The sequence below is a fragment of the Euprymna scolopes genome, chromosome 43, assembly GCF_053919585.1.
Source record: "Euprymna scolopes isolate OS-2025 chromosome 43, ASM5391958v1, whole genome shotgun sequence".
Lineage (NCBI taxonomy): Eukaryota > Metazoa > Mollusca > Cephalopoda > Sepiida > Sepiolidae > Euprymna > Euprymna scolopes.
The window spans coordinates 21,599,801-21,623,292 of record NC_136524.1 but is presented as its reverse complement, the minus strand read 5'-3'; the positions used below and the strand labels follow the sequence as shown (position 1 = coordinate 21,623,292).

At 32.3% G+C, this 23,492-nt stretch overlaps 1 protein-coding gene across 4 annotated transcripts in view; it reads left to right on the top strand.

Moving 5' to 3' along the window:
- LOC145268228 (cytokine-like nuclear factor N-PAC) overlaps positions 1-23,492 on the top strand; it is a 75,284-nt gene that overhangs the window by 32,046 nt on the left and 19,746 nt on the right. For 2 of the 4 annotated variants that reach the window (XM_080123544.1, XM_080123542.1), the window contains 7 exons: positions 1,098-1,112; positions 3,614-3,742; positions 5,390-5,626; positions 11,420-11,626; positions 19,455-19,565; positions 20,986-21,087; positions 21,904-22,066. In XM_080123544.1, the coding sequence (XP_079979670.1) occupies positions 1,098-1,112; positions 3,614-3,742; positions 5,390-5,626; positions 11,420-11,626; positions 19,455-19,565; positions 20,986-21,087; positions 21,904-22,066 (964 nt within the window). The remainder of the gene's footprint in view (positions 1-1,097; positions 1,113-3,613; positions 3,743-5,389; positions 5,627-11,419; positions 11,627-19,454; positions 19,566-20,985; positions 21,088-21,903; positions 22,067-23,492) is intronic. The other 2 variants (XM_080123543.1, XM_080123545.1) reach the window with 1 other exon arrangement.

The following is a 23,492-nucleotide window of genomic DNA, read 5'->3' as shown; positions in this document are numbered from 1 at the left end:
AAATACAATCTAAACAATATGATATGAATACGGGTGTACTCCAGAGGTGTATCCTTGGACCTTTATTATTCCTAATATTCATAAATTACCTCCCTGATAAAATTGTCTCTGAGATGGGTATATTTGCTGATGACACCACGCTCTATAATAGGCACGAGAGGAAAACAAATGAACACATATTTAAGGAAATGGCAAAAAAAACTAGAAGAAAACCTCTACTCTGTAGTCAAATGGGGACAAAAATGGATGGTCACATGCAATGCTGCCAAGACTAAGCTTGTTTCCTTTAATAATTACAAGAAACGTTCTCTACCACCAATAGCAATGGCCAAAAACGCATTACCTGAAAGTATTTTAACATTCACAGGGAACATGAGTGGGAACAGATACATTGAGAGAATTGTCAAGGCTGCTGCGAAGAAGTTGGGCTCTCTATCATGCTAGAAAGCTATTTACACCTGAAGGTCTCCTGTACCTCTATAAAGTCACCATTCGCCCATATATTGTCACATTTGGGCCGGTGCATCTGCTACTAGTCTCTCACTTCTGGACAGGGTTCAAAAGAGAGTCGCCAACCTGATAGGTAATGAACTCTTATCTAAGCTTCAGCCTCTGTCCCATCGATGAAATATTGCACTGCCTGTTTTACAAAATTCTACCCCTACACAGTAGAGATCCCTAGAATGTAAGAAAGCTTTCTACTCCAATAGTTTCTTCCACAAAACTGCTACTTTCGAACTCCTTTCCAGGATTCTGCTTTCCCAACTGTACTGAGATGCAGAAGTTCAAGTGTAATGTGAACAGACATCTTGCTGCTCGTCTCCCTTCATAATGTCCCTGCAACTTATGTACCCAATAGTAGCCCCCTTTTTCAAGATGGCACTGTGCCTTGTTTAGGGTGAAAATTGAATTACAAAAAAAAATAAAAGCAATTAGAAACTAAAGATAATCTAAAATTAAAACCACAATTTTGTATGCTAAATAATGAATTGTTTCTTTTAAGTTTTATTTAGAATTATTAGATGTGATTGAATTTTATGCTGCTAGTTTTTAAATTTCCTCTTTTTTTTTCTTCTCTCTTTTTTTTAATCTTTTAGTTTTCCAAAAAAACGGTAAGACATTTTTTTTTTTATCACAAGACTTGTTCACATTAAATCTGGCACCATTCCTCTGTTTCTCTGTCTAAAATTTTATAAATTAAATCTTTGTGGGATATTTTTCATTACAGCTTAGCACATACAAGATAACTATTTAATTCTGTTTTGATATAAAAATTTGCTTTTAATAAAAAAAAAAAAGAGTTAATTTAAAAGAAAAATTGTATTTCCAATTGATTTTTATTGATTATATACTTTATCCAGATAGATATTTTCAATTTGTATAGTGATTTTTAGAGATGGAAGGAATTCTGTTCTCTCCTGGGAAAAAAATTATGTACTAACACATTGCTCATGAAGAACCATGGAACAAATTTAGTAAGAGACGTTTCTGTAGCACTGTTTTTAATATTTCGATTTTGCTTGAAATACATGAAGTTAAAATCTCTATATTAAATACAAAACATGTGTAATCTGAACGCCATAATTTGTGATGGAATCAGTTGCTGCAGTGTTCTAAATTATAGAATATATATAAAAAAAAAATTGATTTGGGTACATTTCAAATTTTAGCTATAAATCAAATGATTATGGAAATTATGAAAAAAAAAAAAAAAAATTAGCACATTTGAAATGTCACCAAAAATTGTAAAGGGATTTGGAAGCCTTTTAAACTGTCTAATAGAAAAACATTTTGGCTTTAGAATTCTAAGCAAATCCTTATTTAATAAAAAGATTGTATATTTTTAAAGATATTTACACCCAATCATCTTATAAATAGATTAAAACATTATCTTAAAATTATAGTTTTATAACTGTCTAGTTCAACTAATAATGTAATAGTCTAACAATATTGTAAAAGAGAGTCGCCAACCTAATAGGTCCGGAACCGTCATCTAAACTTCAGCTCCTATCCCACTGACGAAATGTTGCATCCCTCTGCCTGTTTTACAAGTATTTTAATGGTGGATGCTCTGACGAACTACAAGCACTTGTACCCCATCGACTAAAATACCTCCGACAAACCTGACAAGCAGCAAGGTCCCACCCTTACACAGTTGAGATCCCTAGATGTAAGAAAGTCTTTTACTCTAATAGTTTCTTCCCCAGAACTAGAGGACTTTGGAATTCTCTTCCAGTTTTCTGCTTCCCCAACTGTACCAACATGCAGAAGTTCAAATGTAATGTGAACAGACGTCTTGCTGTTAAACTCCCTACATAATACCCCTGGAACTTAGGTCCCTGATAGTAGCCCCCTACATCAAAATGGCAATATGCCTTGTTTGAGGGTGGAAATGTAATAAAAAAAAAAAAAAAAAAATTTTATAAAAATATAATCTCCTAGGTAATATTTCAGATAAGTACATCTCGTTTATTGAAATGATTATTCTAAAATAGCAGAAATGAAACTGCATATCCAATAATTTTTATGTAAATTACAACCTTCATCACCTTTTGATAAAGATAATGCAAACTATAGAGTTGGGAAAAGCGATGGCATAACTTTGGGATTATGTTCTATATGTGCAACGGAACCCTTTTTGTGTGTTAGTAGCTTTTGTAATAGTATTCTAATTTCTTTTGTGATTCATTTCTTAATCACCGTGTGGTCTTTTGTCCGTGTTAATCATATTTACTTGTATTTAATCTTTTGTATTCGGTGACTTAAAATAAAGGACTAACATTTGCATGATGCTAATTGGGTGCCCCATGTTATGAAAAGAGCTCCTGCCGATCATAATGTTCAAATCGTTTAAGCTCCACAGTTTTTATATTTGTTTAGAGTCCTGTTTTTTTTGTTTGTTTTTTTTTGTGCGTGTGGCAACACTAGCCCTAGTCTTATTTTTACCCGTGATCTTGTCACAAGGATAGTTTTTATCTCATAAATAGAAATAACTGTACATGACACACATTGTGTTAGATGTTTACAATAAAAAATGTTGATCGCTATGTGTTTCAATCTTTGAAATCATTTCTTTCTTTCTGGACCTTTTATACCATTTACACTTTTAGGGCATAATCCCAAAATTATGCCATCAATTTTTTCCCCCTAACGTATATTTATCATGTTGAATGTTCTTGTGTAATTCTTTAAAATATTAAAATGTTGATTTTATATTTTATCCTAAAATCTCAAACTGAAGACTTTTTTCTTCAATGACTTGTCTTTTAATTAACTTTTTAAAATTTTATTTTGCTTCTACATTTATTAATTACCATTTAAAATCGTTTTTCATTGAATTAAGGATTTGTTTTAACTGCTGTTTTTTTTTTTAATTATTATTGCTATTAAACTTTTTTATATTAAAAAAAAAATGTGAGAATATGGCTGCCAGAACTTAAATATTGAAAATGTTAAAAAAGAAAATTAGAATTTTATTTAAGGATAAGGCAATTTAACAGCAAGTTCATCCAAAAATGTGTACAAAAACCAATTTAATGAATAACCTTTGCCTTCTGAATTTACAATCTGTTTTTCATTTTAAAATATTTCTGTGTATTTTTTTTTTTTTCAGTCCAACTCTGTTAAAAAGACCTTGCCATTAGCAACTAAGGGAAAGAACTCTGTCAAGTCTTCAAGTAATCCTGTCCGAAAATCTCGAAAAAGTATTAAACCCCTTCGGCCTGAAAAGGTTGTTTCACAGGTGAGAAATATTCTTTTTATGAATGAAGCAACTCATTTGTTTCCCATTACTATAATTTCCCATAAACTATAGTTTATTTAAGTTGATTTTAATGTGATAAATACCAATCTTTAAGCTAATTTGATTCTTTCCTCCCTCCTTAAAAAAAAAAAAACAAAAAAAACTGAGAGTCAAATATTAGCTTATTAGATTTGGATGTAAATGATTTTTTTTTTTTTTTTACCTACCACAAACAAGCCATATTTCCACTAAAGTATAAGATGATTTTGTGATAAGAGCTAGATTTTTAGATTGCAACCTGAGTGGGAAATTGTCCAGCAAGATTTTTTACATTACCTTATTGCATATTGGTACAATTGGAAATAGGGAGCAGGAAGGAAATAGAAGTATTCTCGTTGTGGGGAAGCACATTTTATGAAAATCAGGGATATAACATTCGGGTGATGTGATTAGCTGAAGCTTGGCAGACCGTTTGATCTCATTTTAAATTTGAATATAAATATTCAACAAAATGCATCATTTTTTTTTTTTTTTTTTTTTTTCTGGAAAGAGAAAAGTTCGTAATTTTGGTCACTATATGGACAAAATTTGTTAGGAAAGAATTTTTTTTTTTAATGAAAAGTTTAAAGTTTTCACATTTTAACTTTTCCCATCAGTAATAAAATAATTACATATTTATTTTATTACAATGAAAATTGTTTTGTCTTATGTTAATAGTTTTTTGTCCGTCTGTCGTTTACACTTTTTCCTGGTGGTTACAATTTTAAAAAACTTCATAAATGCATTGCTTGATTTGAATTTTTAATTATATCTGACCAACACTGCCACCCCCAAATTTCTTTGTTGGTTCATAGTATTTGCATGTAGGGATCCTGACAGTGATTATTAAGGTTAAATTTGTGGCAAATATTTGGACAGCCCCCACCCCACTACCAAAATGGGGTGTCTATTCTGAAAGTCGGTCCTGACATGGGAATGTTGCTAGTGACCATTTCGAAAGCTGTTCTTACTATGAGGAGGTTGGGTGTTGGACAACAACAACCATGCTTTAATTTTTCTGAGAGGAAAGGGGCATACTTCCACCGGGCAACGCCAGTTAACGGGTCCTGCTAGTATTTAATAAACGTGGAAAGTTATTTTAATAAGTTTTGTATAGAATTAAATTTTATTTAGTGTGTTTTTTTTTTTTTTTTTTAACACTATTATTGTTGATTTCTGCTTCTATACATTTTAAAAATAACATTTGGTTTTCTCTGGTTATGTCTGACATGTTTGTTTTTAGTTGTAAATGATGCGGCTCCTTTTGTTTGTACCTATGAGAAATTTGTACGTTAGGTTGGATATTATCAGTTTATCATCCTAAACCAAAGATAAATGCTATTGTAGCCAATGTTCTGAAAACACCATGATAGCATAAAAATAATTTCTTTAAAAATGGATTGATAATGCAATATCTTGTATTTTCACTAACTGGCTGCATCATTTTGATCCATGAGTTATCTCAAGAACTGGTTTTTGAAGTAAAAGATGAATTGTTGTTTTTTGTTTTGTGCATGTATTGATTTCCAGGTTGATTTTCCACTCTTTGTTTAGTTTGAAAGTTGGTTTACTGAAAGTCTACAAAAAATTTTGTTTTTCATTTAACAGAATCCAGGAGTTACTTTGCTGAAATCTGGGAAGAAAAGACCTAGTTCAAGTGGACATTCTCACAAAGCCAAAAAATCTAAGATGGTTGTTAAAGTTAGTACACCGGCAAAACAGGATGGTTTAGCTAAAAATACATTGTCATCCACCAAGAAGTGGATAGGAACACCTCATCCTGTGAAATTCAATAAAAAGCCCAAAACACCAACTGAAACACCTGCAAGTAAAGTTTTAAAACCAGTAAGTAAATTCAGCATTTTATTTGCAAATTTAAAACTTTTGCTTCAACGTATACACTACACATAATTGTGATTGTGTTCCGAATTCCCAATATATTAGAAAACAAGAATTTAAAAAATCCATATGACGTCCATACCTGTGATGAAACAAAGATATATTCCAAAAATCATGTGAATTGATCAAGTAGTTTTATTTTTAGATAAGAAAATTAAATTTTATGAGTATCGGAGGAGTGACTGTTTTGTCCACCATTTGAGGTGGGGGGCAAACAAAGGTAGTTAACTTAACAATAATTCAAACTTGCAAGATTTATTTAATGCTATGAATTCCCATTAATCACTTAAAAATAATATTCTTTATAAAAATAAACTACTTGATCTATTTATGCTATTTTTGGAATATGATATTTTCGTTTCATCATGGCTATGTACATCATGTAGATTTTTCTTTTTGTTTTAATGTTGGAATTCTGGGCTGGAACTATAATTGCTATTATGTTTGTATTTGTGTTTTTTGTCAGTAATTCCTGTTAACATTTACATTTTATTAATGTACATAGGCATTAAATGGATTGAGCAGTCCCAAAGCATATAACACGTGTCAGTGGATAATTACATTTTAAAAATAATATATATACTGCTCCCCATGTGGGGGTACCAAATTGGTTAAAGGGAAAATTATTCCTAACTCGCATTTAGGTAAAAATGCACTTTCGTAAATAATTGAATTCATTCAAAACATATTGCTAAAACCAAAACAAAAAAAAAATCTCTCTCTCTCTCTATATATATATATATATATATATATATATATATATATACACTAGCAAAAGTGCCCGTCATTGACTGAGTTCAAAAACAGCCTACAGAAAATGGACTCTGATTTATGAAAGCATGATAGGTTATGAAAAGGAAGGGTAGTAAAGAGATAGCTTCGAATTTGGGGTTATCAAAACCAAAGCAAAATATTATGAAAGTAAAAATAAAATAGATAAACCCCATAATTTATTATACCATACCTGTTCACACTGAAACACTTATAGCTCTAGATATATCTAAGGCTTTTGACAGGGTATGGCACAAGGGTCTCCTCAGGAAAATTAAATCATACGGTATCACTGGTAGAATACTTAGCATAATTAAATCCTTCTTAGATAAGAGAAAAATCCAGGTTGTCCTCGACGGTCGTACGTCTAAACAATGTGTTATAAATGCGGGAGTGCCTCAGGGGTCTATCCTTGGGCCTCTATTGTTCCTAATATTTATTAATGACCTCCCCGACAAAACTGCCTCTGAGATGGGTATATATGCCGATGACACTACACTCTATAACAGGCATGACAAGAAAACAAATGAACACATAACTAAAAAAATGGCAAAAACACTAGAGGATGACCTCCAATCTGTAGTGGAATGGGAACATAAATGGATGGTCACATTCAATGCTGCCAAGACTAAACTGGTTTCCTTCAATAATTACAAGAAACCTTCTCTGCCGCCAATAGCAATGGCCAGTGACTCCCTGTCTGAGAGTACATCTTTCAAACTGCTTGGCCTAATGTTCACAGGAAACATGAGTTGGAACAATTATATTGAAAACATTGCCAGGGCCGCTGCAAAGAAGGTAGGCTCTCTCTACCGTGCTAGAAAACTACTGACACCTGAAAGTATCCTGTACCTCTATAAGGCCACCATTCGCCCATGTATGGAGTATTGTTGTCACATTTGGGCCGGTGCATCTGCTACTAGTCTCTCGCTCCTAGACAAGGTTCAAAAAAGAGTCGCCAATCTGATAGGCCCTGAACTGGCATCTAAGCTTCAGCCTCTGTCCCATCGACGAAACGTTGCATCCCTCTTCCTGTTCTACGAGTATTTTAATGGTGAATGCTCTGATGAACTGCAGACACTTGTGCCCCCACGACATAGACACCCTCGACAAACCCGAAAGGCAGTTAAATCCCACCCCCACACAGTAGAGATCTCTAGATGTAAAAGATCTTTCTACTCCAGTAGTTTCTTCCCCAGAACCGCTAGACTCTGGAATTCCATTCCAAGTTCCTGCTTCCCCAACCGTACTGACATGCAGAAGTTCAAGTGCAACGTGAACCGACATCTTGCTGCCCAAATTCCAACATAGTACCCCAGTAGTTGCTGCCCCTGATAGTATCCCCCTACACCAAAGTGGCAATGCACCTTGTTTGTGGTGAAAATGTAATTAAAAAAAAAAAAAAAAAAAAAAAAAAAAAAACAATATTCTGTGGATCTATATTAAAAAACCTTGTTAAACTTTGTGACATATTTCCATTTTATGGAGGTCAGGCGCGAACGAACACCCCATAATTTTATTATACCATATTTCTTCAAACTGAAACATAATTATCAAAGTATACTTACGCAGATAGATATGAAAAGTCTTTATTAAAGTTTGTGCCATTCTATGGAGGCCATGCGCGAACGCAGACCCCACAATTTTATTATACCATCCCTATTTAAGTTAAAACATACTTATCAAAGTATTATTATGTACATCTATATCAAAAACGTTTTTGTGTTTTTGTTTTGTTTTTTTTAAATTTTTTATTTCCATACTTTGTGGACCAGGCGCATATGCAGACCCCACAATTTTAATGAATCATCAATTATAGATATATATACATGCAATTTTGTCAATAGTAAAACATCTGTCACTGGTATGTTGAGAACAGACACTATACTTTGATCTTAGACCATAAAAATGTTTTTTATTATGCCATCTTTTCATGGAGTGGGTAGTGTAGTATCAGTTCTGTTGTAATAAGACCATTCTCCCAGAAATTATCCGTCCTTCTCTAAGGAGGTTGGAGATAATCCTCCCAGTTATTACATCCACCTTTCAAGGAGGGAGTAATGTAGAATCTGTTCCAGTGATTGCTATGATACCATCTTCTCAGAGGCTACCTTTTTTTTTGTGTGGATGGAGGTGATGTAGTGTTTGTGATGATACCATCAACTCCCTCATTACCTCCTCCTTTGGGATTCAGTGTTTTATGTTTGTTCGCCATGGTGTCTATCATCTCTTGCATAGCAAAAAACAATTTGACTAGTAGGGATGAGATTATTTTTGCTAATATATATGCGTTAATTATTTGTGGTCACTTAATGTAAATAATCAAATAAAATGATTTTGATATTTTCTTAAATGCTTTCTTTTTCTATGTAATACTGCATTCCTTTTTTAAAATACAGTTCTGTCATTTTTCATGTGTGTTTCAGTATTTAAAAAAATAATTTACAAATTCAGAAAATAAAAAAAATAAAAATTCATCTTCTAAGTTTATTTCATGTAATTTTCACTCTCTCATTAATATCTACCAAACTACTCTGTAAATTTTTGGTCTACAGACTTGAAACTTGATTGTAATAGAAATGGCTATTAAGGGGTCAAAATTAGAAAATTTGAACTTAGCAGGCATAAGTTAAGTAAATGTGTTATTTCTAAGCATGCACAAATATACATTTATATATTTAACATTATTTTTAAGTTTTTGTAGGTGTATGGATTTATGTCAGACAGTAATGAGTAATATTGGAATGCTAGTGGCACCAAAATCATTTTTATTTTTTATTTTTAACTTTTGAAATCACTATCATATATTAGGTACAATATAATAATCAATAGAGAATTGACTCTAATAATAAATACAAAATCTGTATAAATTAAATATTCAAGCATATTTTACAACTTGGCATCATGCTAGTTACTACTGTAAATCAGCTGTATGTGACTACTGATTGATACATAGCTAGTCTAATGTAAATGAAAGAATAAGTCAGAAATATAAATCACTATAAAAGTGTATCTGACATTTTCTGTGAACTTATGGTTTACTAATTCTATCTACCCTGCATTGCCCGGGATATCATTGTCATATATATTCTTTAATTTAAGATGAATTATCACTTTCACTGATTTTATTTTGAGTTGATTATGTAAAAAATGTTTTATATCTGTAGTTGTCTGGTCCAGACATATTAAAATATAGTTAAGTATGCTATTAAACTGCCAATAACCCAGTACAACAATAATAAATAAAAATTGTCTAATCAGGAGTAAAGTTAGATTTGTCAGTTTAAATCCTATTTAGGTCTGACTGAAAATCATACAAGATAACTATGTTTGATGAAGAAGTTTGTCACAAACATGAATTACTAAACAGCTTTGCTAATGTATGAAGCTTAAATACTCTGATGATGATCCAAATCACTTGAATAGAACTCGACAAAGGGCATGCTCTTCTCTGGCTGCTGCTGATGTTCTTCATGCATATCACTTTGCACTTCATCGATGTGCATCAGATTTCAACTATGTAGCTGTTTATTTGGGAAAGTTATGAGTGCACATACATACGCTATATTTTATTTATATAGATTACAATTGTCGAAAACGGGTAATCTCAAATTTTGTATAATGTGGTGGATTATTAGTTGTCAAGATCAATCTTGATTATTGAAGTAAGGATTATGGTTTCATACTGGCTATATTTACTTTGACCTTTCATGTTTAGATGCTCTAACAAGCATCTAAACATGATACTAATGTAATATATATTAATCACTAGATTAAAAGATTAATAAGATTATCTATCTTATCTGTAATAAAAATGTCTGTTAGTTTTACCTTTTGAGAAAACAACACTTTACATTATAGCTACATGGATGGGTAGAAGATCCACCCTCCCAGGTTTTATATTTTCTCTTTGAGAGGGAGGGTTAGTTATTACTAATCAGTAGAAGCTTCTTACTGAGGAATGCTGACAGACCATGTCTGGCAAATTTTGTAGGGCAGAGCACACTTCACATAGCGTACTGGCTTTTCAAAACCTTATCTTATTTTGTGTCTAACCTCTTGAAGAAATGAGATAAATAAATGTACAGATGTCATGAAAAATGTTTTCAATATAAAAATGATTGCCTATTTAAATCACTGTAATTTTTACTTAGTTTGTGCTTTGTCAAGAATAACTTCATTCAAATTACATAACACTTGAACCACAATTACATTGAATCTGAGTATTTTTTAAAAAAAATTTTAATATTTGATTCAGATCAAGAAATTGATTTCAAAAGTGCATACAATTTACTTCCATTTTCAACGCTTCTATCAGCTTCAAATTTTTTGAATAATCACAATTGCATTCTTTTTCCATGAGTAATAGGAGATTGATTAACTGATTGCTTTCATTATTTTGCTATCAATTTATTGTAATTTATAAATATTGAAATAACAAAAAGCCAAGTTGTTTTAATAATATTAGCAGAAAAACATTTTATGGTTTCTTTTTTTCTATCTGTATATTTTACTATGAACAATATTACTCTTGAAATGATATCTATCAGAATTCACTTTTAAAAAATTGACTTTCTCTTTCCATTGTGTTATTGTCAGCTAATTATTTAAATAAAAACGTATGTTATTAAAAAAAAAAGTTAAAATTTAAATAATGTAAAGTATGTTTTTAAAACAGTTTAAATCCATGAGGCTACAATTATTTATGACATTTTGAAACAATTCGTTTGACACAGCATTATCAGATAATTATTTTTAGTATTTCATCTTTGACAATGAGATTTTTCTTTTAATGGGTAGTTGTGGAAGATAATGTATGTGCACACATAGTATACATATTAGAATTTGTTGATTTGAAATAAATATCGAACCCTATTGAATAAATGAAAGACTTGATTTTATTTAGCATTTCATAAGTTTTTATTTGCTTCTAAAAGAATATTACCCTTATTTTTTTTTTATTATTAGGAAATTACTCCTGCGGTGAAGTCTGTATCCTCATCAACACAGATTGAAGAAACTTTGTTTAGAACCATTTCTTCACCTAACACAAGTACTTTGTCAGCAAATTTAAAAATTGGGTTTCTTGGTTTAGGGATCATGGGTCAAGGAATGGTTATGAATTTGATCCGTTCTGGTCATGAAGTCACAGTTTGGAACCGCACTTCATCAAAGGTTTGTAATTTTAAAAAAATTCTTTATTTATTTATTTTTAAGTGATAAAAGGAAAAAAGTTGTTGCTTATTCTATCTTTAACTGCTGTGGAATTGCAAAAAAAATTTTCACTGATATTTTTTTTTAAAGTATAATACATTTTATACTTTGCATGTCTTTGAAACATGGTTATATAAGTTTTCTCACATTTTTACGTAGTATATTGTGTGTATACTGCAAGATCTTTTAAGCTGCACTGGCTGGGCTGTAGAGGGCAGACAAAACAGTGTTACATCATATGATCCTCCTTTCCACATTTGCACATGGTTGGGTCAATTTTGTAGCCCTCATCTGTTTGGAGCAACTTTGTCCTATTTCTTTTTGTAGAAGTGAGTAGGAGCATTCTCTCTAGCAGTCTGATCTACAGTTGTAGTCAGGTCTCTTCCCGAGATGTTGTTAGGGGTTTGACATGACTGAGAAAGCTTCTCTTTTACTTCAGTTGTTAGACTGTTGTTTTATGTCGATAAAGGAGATGTTGTTAATAATTGATAGCTTTTGTATTCTCTACTTGGCTGGCAACTTTCTGTCTTGCATTTGAAGGGGTAATGTCAATGAGGTGTAGGTTGTTCAAGTCGGTAGGCTTTAGGCAACCAATGATCAAGTGGCAGGTGTTGTTCAGTGCTGAGTTTTGTTTTTCTGGCATGTGTTGATCTCTCCCGAGTTGGACAAGTGGAATACCACAGGGGCAAGGCAGTACATCTTAATGAAGGTGATGTGGCTCCTCAATTCGAGTTGATCATTGTTCTGAGGATGTTGTTTAAGAAGCTGGCTTTTAGTTTTGTCTTTATATGTTCCTTGAATGGGCAGGTGCAAGTCAGGATTATGCGATTTTAAATTTGTATTGCAGACCATGTGATATCTAGGTTCGGTGGCCTCCCTGTTTCTGAGGTGAAACTAGCAGATTTGAGTTTTTGCAGAGTTTGCAACTGTTTAATCTCATAGTATAGTAGGAGCTCATCTAAGGTTAATATAGGTTTGTTCCTATTGATCCAGAAGTACTCTCTTGGGATGTTAAGTAAAGGTCATCAACAAAGATGAACCATTCATTGTTGTTCATTGGTTGGGCATTAATCATTTGAAGCAAGCCAAAAAACAAGCTATGTTCATTTCGTACTTTAATTAATAATGGTAAAATACATTTTGTAAATCTTCCAAGGTTTGTCATTAATTTCACTACAAGTTTCTGGTTTTAAATAATTGGATGCAAGCCATCAGTAACCTTAGCATTTCTAGAAAGAAAAAGCACTTTTGTATACGATATCATGCTACGCACCACATAAGCATTCTAAATTAAATGGCCTTACTAAAAATCCTACTGTATGTGGCATGGATACTTTAAATTTCTAAATCATCATCATCCATTTTTAGTGCTGGCATGTTTGATGGCGTTTAGAAATTGACTTCCAAAATAATATCCAGGTTTTTAATTATCCCTCATTCTCTCAAATCTTATTACTTTTGACTGTTTTTTGGCCTTCTCCTGCAAACTGATTCTTCTATCTCAACTGTTCTATATCTACTAACCTAAAAATTATCATTCATTCTTTCAACATAGCCATATTATCAAAGTTGTTCTGCTATGCTATATCATTATTTTTATTAACTTATTTGATTTTGGTCTCCCGATTTGTCGGAGAGAAACCTATGTTTCCAGTGGCGTCTGTGCATCTATTATTCTGGACGATTGCCAAATAACAGTCCATTAGTTTTTCCTGAAATTTTGCCACAAATTCTATTTCATTAAATAGATGTGCACTGTAAAAAAAAAATAATTTTGCAAAAATTCCCGTTGCACCCCAGGGGCTCAAGAGATTAAAAAATGACACGTTTAGCCCCTAACTTTTGATCCATCTATTAAATTTTTCTGAAACTTGGCCAAAATGTGGATCCCATTGTTATTAATATAAATCCAGTATGGGTGACCCTGGCAAAATTCTGGTTCGCGGCTCCAGGGACTTTTAGTGCTAAAAACGCCTCCTTTTTATACATCTTTTTTCATATTTCTCAACAAAAACTTGATATGTCTGACTATATAATCGTTTTTTCACGGTGGTCAACTTAAATATACATGTGTTAAGGCCTGAAACTGCACCATTATCCATTTACAGTAGGATTTGGTGTCCCCAGGGGCTCAAAAAAGGTCAAAAATGACCCAAAATGATAGTTTTTGCCTCATAGCGTTTAATCCATCCATTAGATTTTTCTGAAACTTGGCCAAAATGTGAAGGCCATTGTTCTTAATATAAATTCAGTATGGATGACTCTGGCAAAATTCTGGTTCGCATCCCTCTGGTACTCTTAGGGCTTAAAAAAAAAAACATGCCTTTTTAGAGCTCATTTTTTATATTACTCAAAAACTTGATATGTATGTCTATATAGTGGTTTTCCATGGTGCTGAATTCAAATATACATGCCTTAAGGCGTGAAACTGCACTATTTGTGCATTTTCACTGGGATTCAGCATTCCCAGGAGCTCCAAAGGGGTCACAAATGCCCCAAAATTGCAAAATATTACACTTTTTACCTCATAACTTTTGCCCCATCCATTAGATTCTTCTGAAACTTGGCGAACCCTTCACACTTCTCATATTCATCATTTCTTTACTATTTTCTTTGGAGTCATCTTACATGTAGCAGCAGAGGTGGACTACGCATGCATGGCTTGTTATGTTATCTATTATATTTTTATTTAAAAAATATGTAATAAAAATCATTTTAAGTAAAAACAAAAAACTATTTTTTACTTGGGTTAACTACTAATTCACAGTACCCTGGTGACAAGTGTTATGAAAGTAGAAGTGGTCAGTGAGAAAATAAGTGTGCTAAGTCCTTAATTTTCTAATTCACAATGGATATTTCAAATCTCAAATATATAGCTTTCTACAGAAAAAAAATTCAAAAGTAGTTAACCATTTTATATCAGGTTCTTTTAATTGATTTGCTTTCAATTTCTGTAGATTCTGGTTTCTTTGTATGGATTCTTTCAACTAGCTTGAGTTGAAATTAAATTCTTCATCCACAAAACAATTGCCTAGCTACTGTCAAAACTTCTTTTTATAGGAAGCTCCAACTAGCAATAGAACATTCTCAAACCTTCTGGATTTTTCTAAAACTTTCTATTTTTTTATTTATTTATTTATTTATTTATTTATTTTTTATTTAAAAATTTTTTTTTTTTTTTTTTCAATTATAAAAGACTTTTGTGAAAGAACTGTCCTGAATTGATAAAGACCTTTTTATAAGTATAGGGAAGATAACAATTTGAAAATCCTATTTTGATTCTTGTGTTAGATGAATGCTCTTTTTTTTTTTTTTTTTTTCTTTTTTTTTTTACTATTTGACTTGGTTACCTTTTTAATTTTTCTTTTCTTTAAAAAAATTGTTAGACCTCTACACATACATGTGTGTATGTGATTTTTGTTAAAAAAAATTAAAATATAAAATGACAAGATAAATTATTTTGCTCTTAATCATTTTCTTTAGGACGGAGAAGGGGGGGGGGGTCCAAATTCCTGCTTGTTTTTATTTTAATAGTACAATAAATTTTATTTTATTTTATTTATTTTTTTTAAGGACTAGATTTTAAAAGTGAAAAAGTATGGGGACGTGGGATGAATATTTATATAAAGGTTAAATCAGTTATAGTTTGGCATGAAATGGCTTTTCTCACATTTGTTTATCATTGTCTGTGGGTTATTCCGTGTCAAATCATCCAGGGCTTGACACCCATGTCCCCAGATCTGGCTGTAGTTTGCACTGCAGATAGACAATATAGGAACTAAGAAATCCTGAAAATTTGAGCACATAACTCCAAGCGATTCCCAATTTAGAGCATTTTTTGTTTTGGTGTTGGTCACATAATGTGACGCCCGGGCGACAATTTTGTGATGTCATTTCTTTGAATATTTTCTGATTGGAAGATTGTATGGCCCTAAAAATTCACACATGTAAGTTTTTTAACCCAAGGAATCCAAAAATGGCATCAGATTTTCTAAAAAAATGAAGCCTTATAGAGATACTAAGGGTTTTTGGATTTTTCCATATATGCCCCAAAAACGGATAAAAAAAAAGGGGGGGGAGTGTGGCTAGCATTGTAACGCATAACTTTTTTCATATATTGATTTTAGACATAATAAATTGTCTCTGGACCAAAAATGGTTAAAAGTTCTTGTTTCATTCACTCACAGTTTCTGTTAAAAGTTGGGTATATTTTTGATGATAATGAAAAATATTCCCTCCCCCTATTGGATGTAATATCGAAATCTGATCGCCATGGGCATGGAATATGTTTAGATGGCTTTCCATGTGGTAGGAACATCTTCAGAGAAGATACAAAAATTACTCTTATATGTGCTTCTAAGTAGGACTTGCACACAGCACCACATTCATATTAGCCTTCTATCTCTCCATAATAGCAGAGTTACTATTATCGAGAGTATCTCTGAGAAAATTGACCACAACCTGTCTGATCATCTATCAGCTAAAAATTCATTTCTGTTATGACTTCAATGTTCACCATGTTGAATAACTAGCTGACTCAAACAAGACTGATGATAGAGAAGGTTCTCTCATGATTTCTCCATTGCTTATGACCTAACAGATTGTTAATGAATCTATCCATGTGCCCAACACTGATAGACAGTATGCAAGTCTTCTAGACCTTTTTTTTCTTTTTGTTTATAGCTTGCCCAGAACTGTGCTCATCCTCCATTCTGTCCCCATTAGGATTTTCCAACCACTCGATTGTCTCAGTTAAGATAAAAACAAAATGTAATAAGTCCTCGAATGTATTTCTCCATTGTACAGCATATCTATGACTAACTGGAGTAGCTTCCGAACATTTATATCAGATATACTTCTGCGTTCCATGTTTATAAAGAATGTGTCTGCATTAGTATCAAACCTGACTACCTAATTAATTGTTAGTATAGACTGCTTCATACTCTCCTAGTAATTTCAGCAAAAATCTAACAGCCTGCCATGGTTCACTCCAGAATATGCTGCTAACATTGCGTACAGAAACTATTTCCACTACTTTTAACGAAATGTTATGCAACTAAAGCTTTTTAGGGCTGCCAGCAAGAGTAATAAAGAATGTGAGAGTTGTATACTCACTCTCGAGTCTAAAGTAGCTGAGCAGTGTCTTGGTTCCTATGAGTTTTAGCAAATAAGTGTCTTGAACAGACAAGTTTTTTATCCTAACCATCATCAATGGACCTGAGGTAATTTTCGTCAGCATCTGACAAAGCCAAACTCTTTGCTAAGAACTTTGCAGCAAATTCTACCCTCTGTATTTCCTTCTGTAACCGAAAACACTGCAACATACAAATATCTGTATGTGGTGTTGCCAAGCTTATCAAAAATCTTGGTTCCAGTAAAGCGACTAACCCTGATGACATGCCAATCATCGTGCTCAAGCTGAAATGAGCTCCCATACTTAAAAAGCTGTTTAAATTTTGCCTTAAGGAGAAATTCTTCCCAACACTTTGTAAAACTTTGTTAGTCTGCCTCGTATTTAAAAATTCTGGAGATTGGTCTCTCAGTACAGAGCAATCAGTTTCCTGTGTCGTGATTAAGTTGGTGAAATCTTTAATGAGAAGTGGTCAACCACCTTAGCAAAAATAACCTCAGTTCTGCTAAATCTACAGCTGATGTGCTAACTGTAATATCACACAGGATTAGTAAATCTCTTGACAGGTGCTTTGTTTCTAAAGCAGTTGTTCTTGACATATCCTAGGCTTTTGATAGGATATGGCATAAAGGTTTACTTCTCCAGATTTCCAGCTACAGAATAGCTGGAAATGTCCTCTCACTTATTAAACCTTTTCTTCCTGATAAGCTTATAAGAGAAGTCATTGATGAGTAAAAGAAATTAGAAGCTCATAGTATCAACACTGGTGTCCCTCAAGGTTCCATTCTGGGCCCAACTCTCTTGATCTTCAATCAATCATCTCTCAAATCACATTCTTAGATAACATGTACAGATTTATGCAGACTGTTTATGGCAACACTTTAAGGCCGGCAATAACCAAGATCTCTCTGATTCTCTCTCTTCTGACCTTGAGCACATGGTGCAATGGGGAAAAAGATGGGTTGATTTTAATGTATCGAAAACCAAGCTTCTCTCTTTTCATCATCAACGCTCTGACCCTCCATCTGGCCCCAATTTAAATGAATGGATCTCGTCTTGGAGAAACACCATGTTTTGACAAGCTTCTGGGACTGACCTGCACTCCTGATCTGAGATGGAACACATACATCAATTCTGTTGCCAGGATTGCAGAAAAATGGGTGGATCATTCTACCACTCCAGTAAATCTCTCATGGTCAATGCAATCCTCTTCCTGTATAAGAGTTAAGTATCCCAGGAAATGAAAAAGCAAACTGGCTAGAGAAGCCACAAACCATTAAATCCAAAAAACAGATGGCAAGAGGAATAGAATAAGTGCACAGAGAACAAATTGCATGAGCATCAGCCAAAAATCAGAAGTGAAAAACAAAAAAAGCTTTGAAGGGAAGAAAAGAGGAAATTGTACTGAACTGATTACGAATTGGACATACAAAACTCATTCCTACCTAATCAAAATAGAGGAAGCACCAAATTGCACACTCTGAAACATTCAAATAACAATCAAACATTTACTGACATAGTGTAGAAGACACAAACACATCCAGAAGAAATATTTTAGAACAGCAAACATTGGAGAAGTGTTCCAAGAAATGAAGCCTCAACAAATTGTAAAGTATTTGAAAGAAGCAAATGGATTCAAACTCTTGTATATTAAACAAGTAACATTTTACTTTAGAAAAACAAAGTTTTGGGGAAATTTAAAACACCTTGCTTTTGAAGACAAACTTTTTTAGAAATTTGAAAAATCTTTCCTAGAAATTGATACTTTTTCTATATCAACAAACCTTTTCTTGGCATTAAATGACCCTCTAGAGTTTCAAATGCTGTTAAACACACACATTCGCTCACATCCTTGGATGGAGTACTGTTGCTACCTGGGCAGAAGTTGCTCAGAGCACCCTATTGTGCCTTAACAGTTCAAAATTGGCTTTGAAACCTAGTAGGCGATGCCCTTTTCTCTTCCCTGCAACCTCTTTTCCACAGAAGAGATATTGCTAGCCTGTCTCTGCTTTATTTTCATAGCAAGTTCTCATCTTAGCTTTAATCTGTCCCCCCACCCTCTCCAAATTTCTACAAAAAAAAAACAAACTTGTCTAGCTACAACCACTATCAACAATTTCTCCCGCTCTCTATCTATGACTATCTATGACTAAGTCTAAACACAGATTCCATAAGCAAATCTTCTTTCCTAGAACGGCTGACCTGTTCTGTTCTGCCAGTCTTCTTTCCAGCTGACTACAACATGGTCGTCTTCAAGTTCAATGTAAACAAGTTCGTGTTGAAGCGTCCTCTTAAATAATCAAATTATACCCAATTTCCACTATTAATGATTACTGCGCTATTGTCTATTGTATACTGATTGGCCCTTATCCTCAAGTGGCCTTCAGACCTTGATAAGTAGTGACTCCTTTGTAAAAAAAAAAATTAAATTTATCTTTTTGTAATTAAATTAGTTGAACCAAATCATTTCACTATATAATTATGGCATTAAAGTAATGTTTTAATCTCTATTCGTAAAATTATTGGATGTAAAAAGCTTCCGAAACTTTTAATTCATGACGATTTGTTAAAAATTTTAAGCTAGTTTAAATGATTTTCTATTTGATAGCTTTCTAAAATTTTTAACAATTAGATAGTAATTTTTAAATTTTTTTTTAGTGTCGAAATTTCATCAAAGAAGGTGCCTTGAAGAAAAACACTCCTGCAGATGTTGTCCAGGCATGTGATGTAACGATTTCTTGCATATCTGATCCAGCAGCTGTCAAAGATGTAAGTAGTTTAATTTTTATTGTTTATTAAGTTGCACATTTCCTGTGTGTACTTCTTTTCCTACACAAAATTACATATCATTTTTGTTTAAAAATCTTTTTCAAATACAATAAAATCTCATCTTCATGGCTATCTAGTGCAAAAAGTAGACCCTAAAATATTCTAAATCCTCCTTAGACAAAATTAATAGCAACATTGGATTCTTTATTCAAATGTATTGTCATACCTGCCATCTTGAAAATAAATCTTTAAGAAAAATATACGAGGGAGATAACTCTACAACCATTCAACACTTGCAAGATATATGTTCCTAATGCCTTAATCATTTAAAATGATTTTCTTATTAAAAAGATCCTACTAGATTAATATACATGATTTTTGGAATACAATATTTTTGTTTTATCACAGGTATGTGCATCATATAGTTTGTTTTCATTTTTCTTAATATAGGAGGAATTCTGGATAACCTTTTTCATTTTATAATTGCACTGTAGGACAGACAACACTAAATTTAAAATATTTTTCATGATGCACAAATAAATTCATTATTTTATTAATGATCTTCCATGATTTTACACGCATGTTATTACTGTATTGCATTTTTTTTTTTTTCTTTAAAGAATCTGTGCAAATACCTGTGCAATCCTGATCAAAGTCCTAAATACCTTAACATTTCTATCTATATTTCAAAGTTTTTAGTTTGAAAAAAAAAGGAAAACCTAGTATTTCCTTTTTATCAATCTCAAGTGTGGTGTAGACCCCTACCATATATATATATATATATATATATATATATATATAATAGGAATTTATGACCAAATAAGTACAGGAACTCTGACTGTTAATATTTTGATGTCTAAAACAACTTGTTTTATTAAATTTTACCTTTTGTGATAAGTTTTTTTTTTTTTTTTCGTTTTTGTATATGATCAGAGATTTCTTAAATCTTATAAATGCAAGAACTTTGATAAATACTAAAGAAAAAAATGCTATTAACTCTAAAATTATATTTCATAGTTGTAAAATTTATTTCACCTTGTTTGAAACCAAATGTTGGAAGGCTGCATTCAGTTAGTTGTAATGTGTAGTTAGACTAATCAAGAAAGTTAAAAAAATTTTTACATTATGCCAAAAGTTAATAGATGCAAAAATTGATAATAAATTAACCTGTTTAATGACTTGTAACTGCCAGAGTTTCATTAAGTAGAACTAAATGACTGTCAGAATGTTTATGCCAGTCAGCTTTAGAGGACTATTTTGTTGGACTTTTTTTTTTTTTTTTTTGACTATTTGATATTCTAAAGACATTCCATAAAAACAAATTTCTTCTACAAAAGGACACATATAATCATCTAGAAGGCCTGATGTCTTAAAACTAAAGTTTTAAAAAAAAATTATTTTTTATTTTTATTTTTTCCAGGTTGTATTTGGCAATTGTGGTGTTATTCAAGGCATTGAAAATGGTAAAGGTTATATTGAAATGTCTACAATTGATGAAGAAACCATAAAAGATGTTAGAGAGGTAAATATTCGTTTGATTTATCAAAGAAACATTTCTGTAAATTCATGTGAAAAAAAACAAAAACAAATTTGAACACTGTTTTCACATTAGTTTTATATAAATTTGGAAAATGTTCGGGTATATATTCCACTATATAAACACTATGAAGCAATATCTTCTGTATGTGGTACATGCAATCATATTACTTAGACACTTCAACTTCATTAGAAATTTGGTATTGGTATCCTCATCCATCACAGGTACAGGTGAAGCTGACATCAAAGTACAGAATGATTCGGGATGTCATGCCTTCTGACAGCTTATGGCTCTGGTCAATATTGAGATACACCAAAATAATAATCTATAAAGTGCCCAAATGAGTAAGCCTCTTTTATAGCAATAAGAGTGAAAGATGTTAGGTAGGTTTAAAGATTATCTTTATAGAATTAGTTTGTTAATAATTTGGTTCAGTTATTAATTTTATGACCAAACTACATCAATATAAATAAACTTTCAAAGATCCTAGATAATCAAAATCAATATAAAATGGGGATGTGGTATAAAATGAAAAGAAACTTTCAGCCAACATATAATTAAAGTCTTATTTACATATTTTAATTTATTTTCATGTCCAGATGTTCTGATTTCTCTAATTAGAGAGATCAGTCATAATTATTCTGTACATGTTCAGGGTGTTTTTTTTTTTGTTTTTTTTTCGTTTTTTTGTGATTTCCCTATTAATTATAATGACTTATTGTATAAGAATTGAAAATATAAATATCTTCTGAAGACATATATTTATGTTTAAGACATTTTTTTCCCCCCTCTCCTTTTAAGGCAATTGTTCTTAGAGGTGGCAGGTTCCTAGAAGCTCCAGTTTGTGGCAGCAGAGTTCCTGCATTAGAAGGGCAACTTGTGATCCTTGTATCTGGCGATAGGAAACTTTACGAAGATTGTCATTCATGTTTTGAAGCCATGGGGAAAAGGACTTTCTTTCTCGGTAAGAATTTGTGTTTATTATTTACTTGTAATATTTTCCATACTTGCATTTATTTTCAGCCTTAGGTGTGTGTGTGTGTGTGTGTGTGTGTGTGTGTGTGTGTGTGTGTGTGTGTGTGTGTGTGCACTAACCAACTTACACAGCAATGCTGGAAAAGAAAAAGGAAGTGTATTTGATTTTAAAAAAGAAAGAAAAAAAAATCATGCCAACTAAAAGAAAATCCTGTTAGTTACAGATAATCGTTTTGATATTAGTCTTTGAAAAAATTCTGCATTAAGCAATTCTGATATATTACATTTGGGAATCCTTTCAAGATTTTGGTACTGATTCAAAACCTGATCGAAGGCATCTTCTGGCAGTTTATGATAAGCAGTCAGAAAAATGCCATTATTAGCCAATCACCTGTCAACAGATGACAAGGTGGTTTTAAAAAAACAAAAACATTTTTATGATACTTTCCTTTAAAAAAAAAAAAAAAATTGTTTTCAATCATAGTTGTTTCTATGAAAAAAACAAACTTATTCTATTGAAACGTTTCTTGCAAGAAATATATCCTTAGATATTTTCCATAAAAAGAAATCCATTTCACTTTTATTCATAGTTGTTTTCATATTTTCATCTAAAAAGAAAATAATAAAAAAAAAACTTCCACACAAAAATCCTACAATTATCTTACCTTATATTGTTATCACATCTCTACTATTATATAAATGGAACTTTGTGTGTAAGTGTTCGTTCTATAGGAACTCGGAAATGGGTGCGTTGATCCCCCCCCACACACACACACACCCACATGAAAGTACTTGATGTGTTTGGGAGTGTTCTTACGTAGGTTTTGTGTCGGAATGCATTAGATAAGTATCGAAAATTGATAATCAAAAAATTTGATCAGAAAAGGATGTCTGATTTTGATCAAAGTTAATACTTTTATACAACTTAATATCACAAGTGAATTTAAGAAGTTTTATCATGTGAAAAGGTCTGGCATTTACTAGTGGACCCTCATTGCCTTTACAACTGTACTGTCGGTTTCCAGTGTACAGTGTCTGTCACTGGCATCCATGAACAGTATTGGCCTCGGTTGAACTGCTCTGAAATGAAATTGAGATGGTTAGTTGTGTTTACTAGCAAACGCTAGCTTCCTCTGCAATTATTGGTTATGATCAGCATTGAGACCCATTGGACTGCTTTAAAATGAAATTGATTGTGGTTACTGTTACTTCTTGATGGGGATGGGGACTGGTGGGCAAATCTTTGACCCCCGTCATCCAGTGGTGGGCACTGTCATCAATGGTGGTCATTGCTCTTTTATGGTGAGGTGATTACTGTCACTTCATGGTAAACCGCTACAATATCTTTTTATTAAAATGTTAGGTGAAAGTACTAAATATTCATAAATAGCATTGTCTGAAATCCATGTAAACAC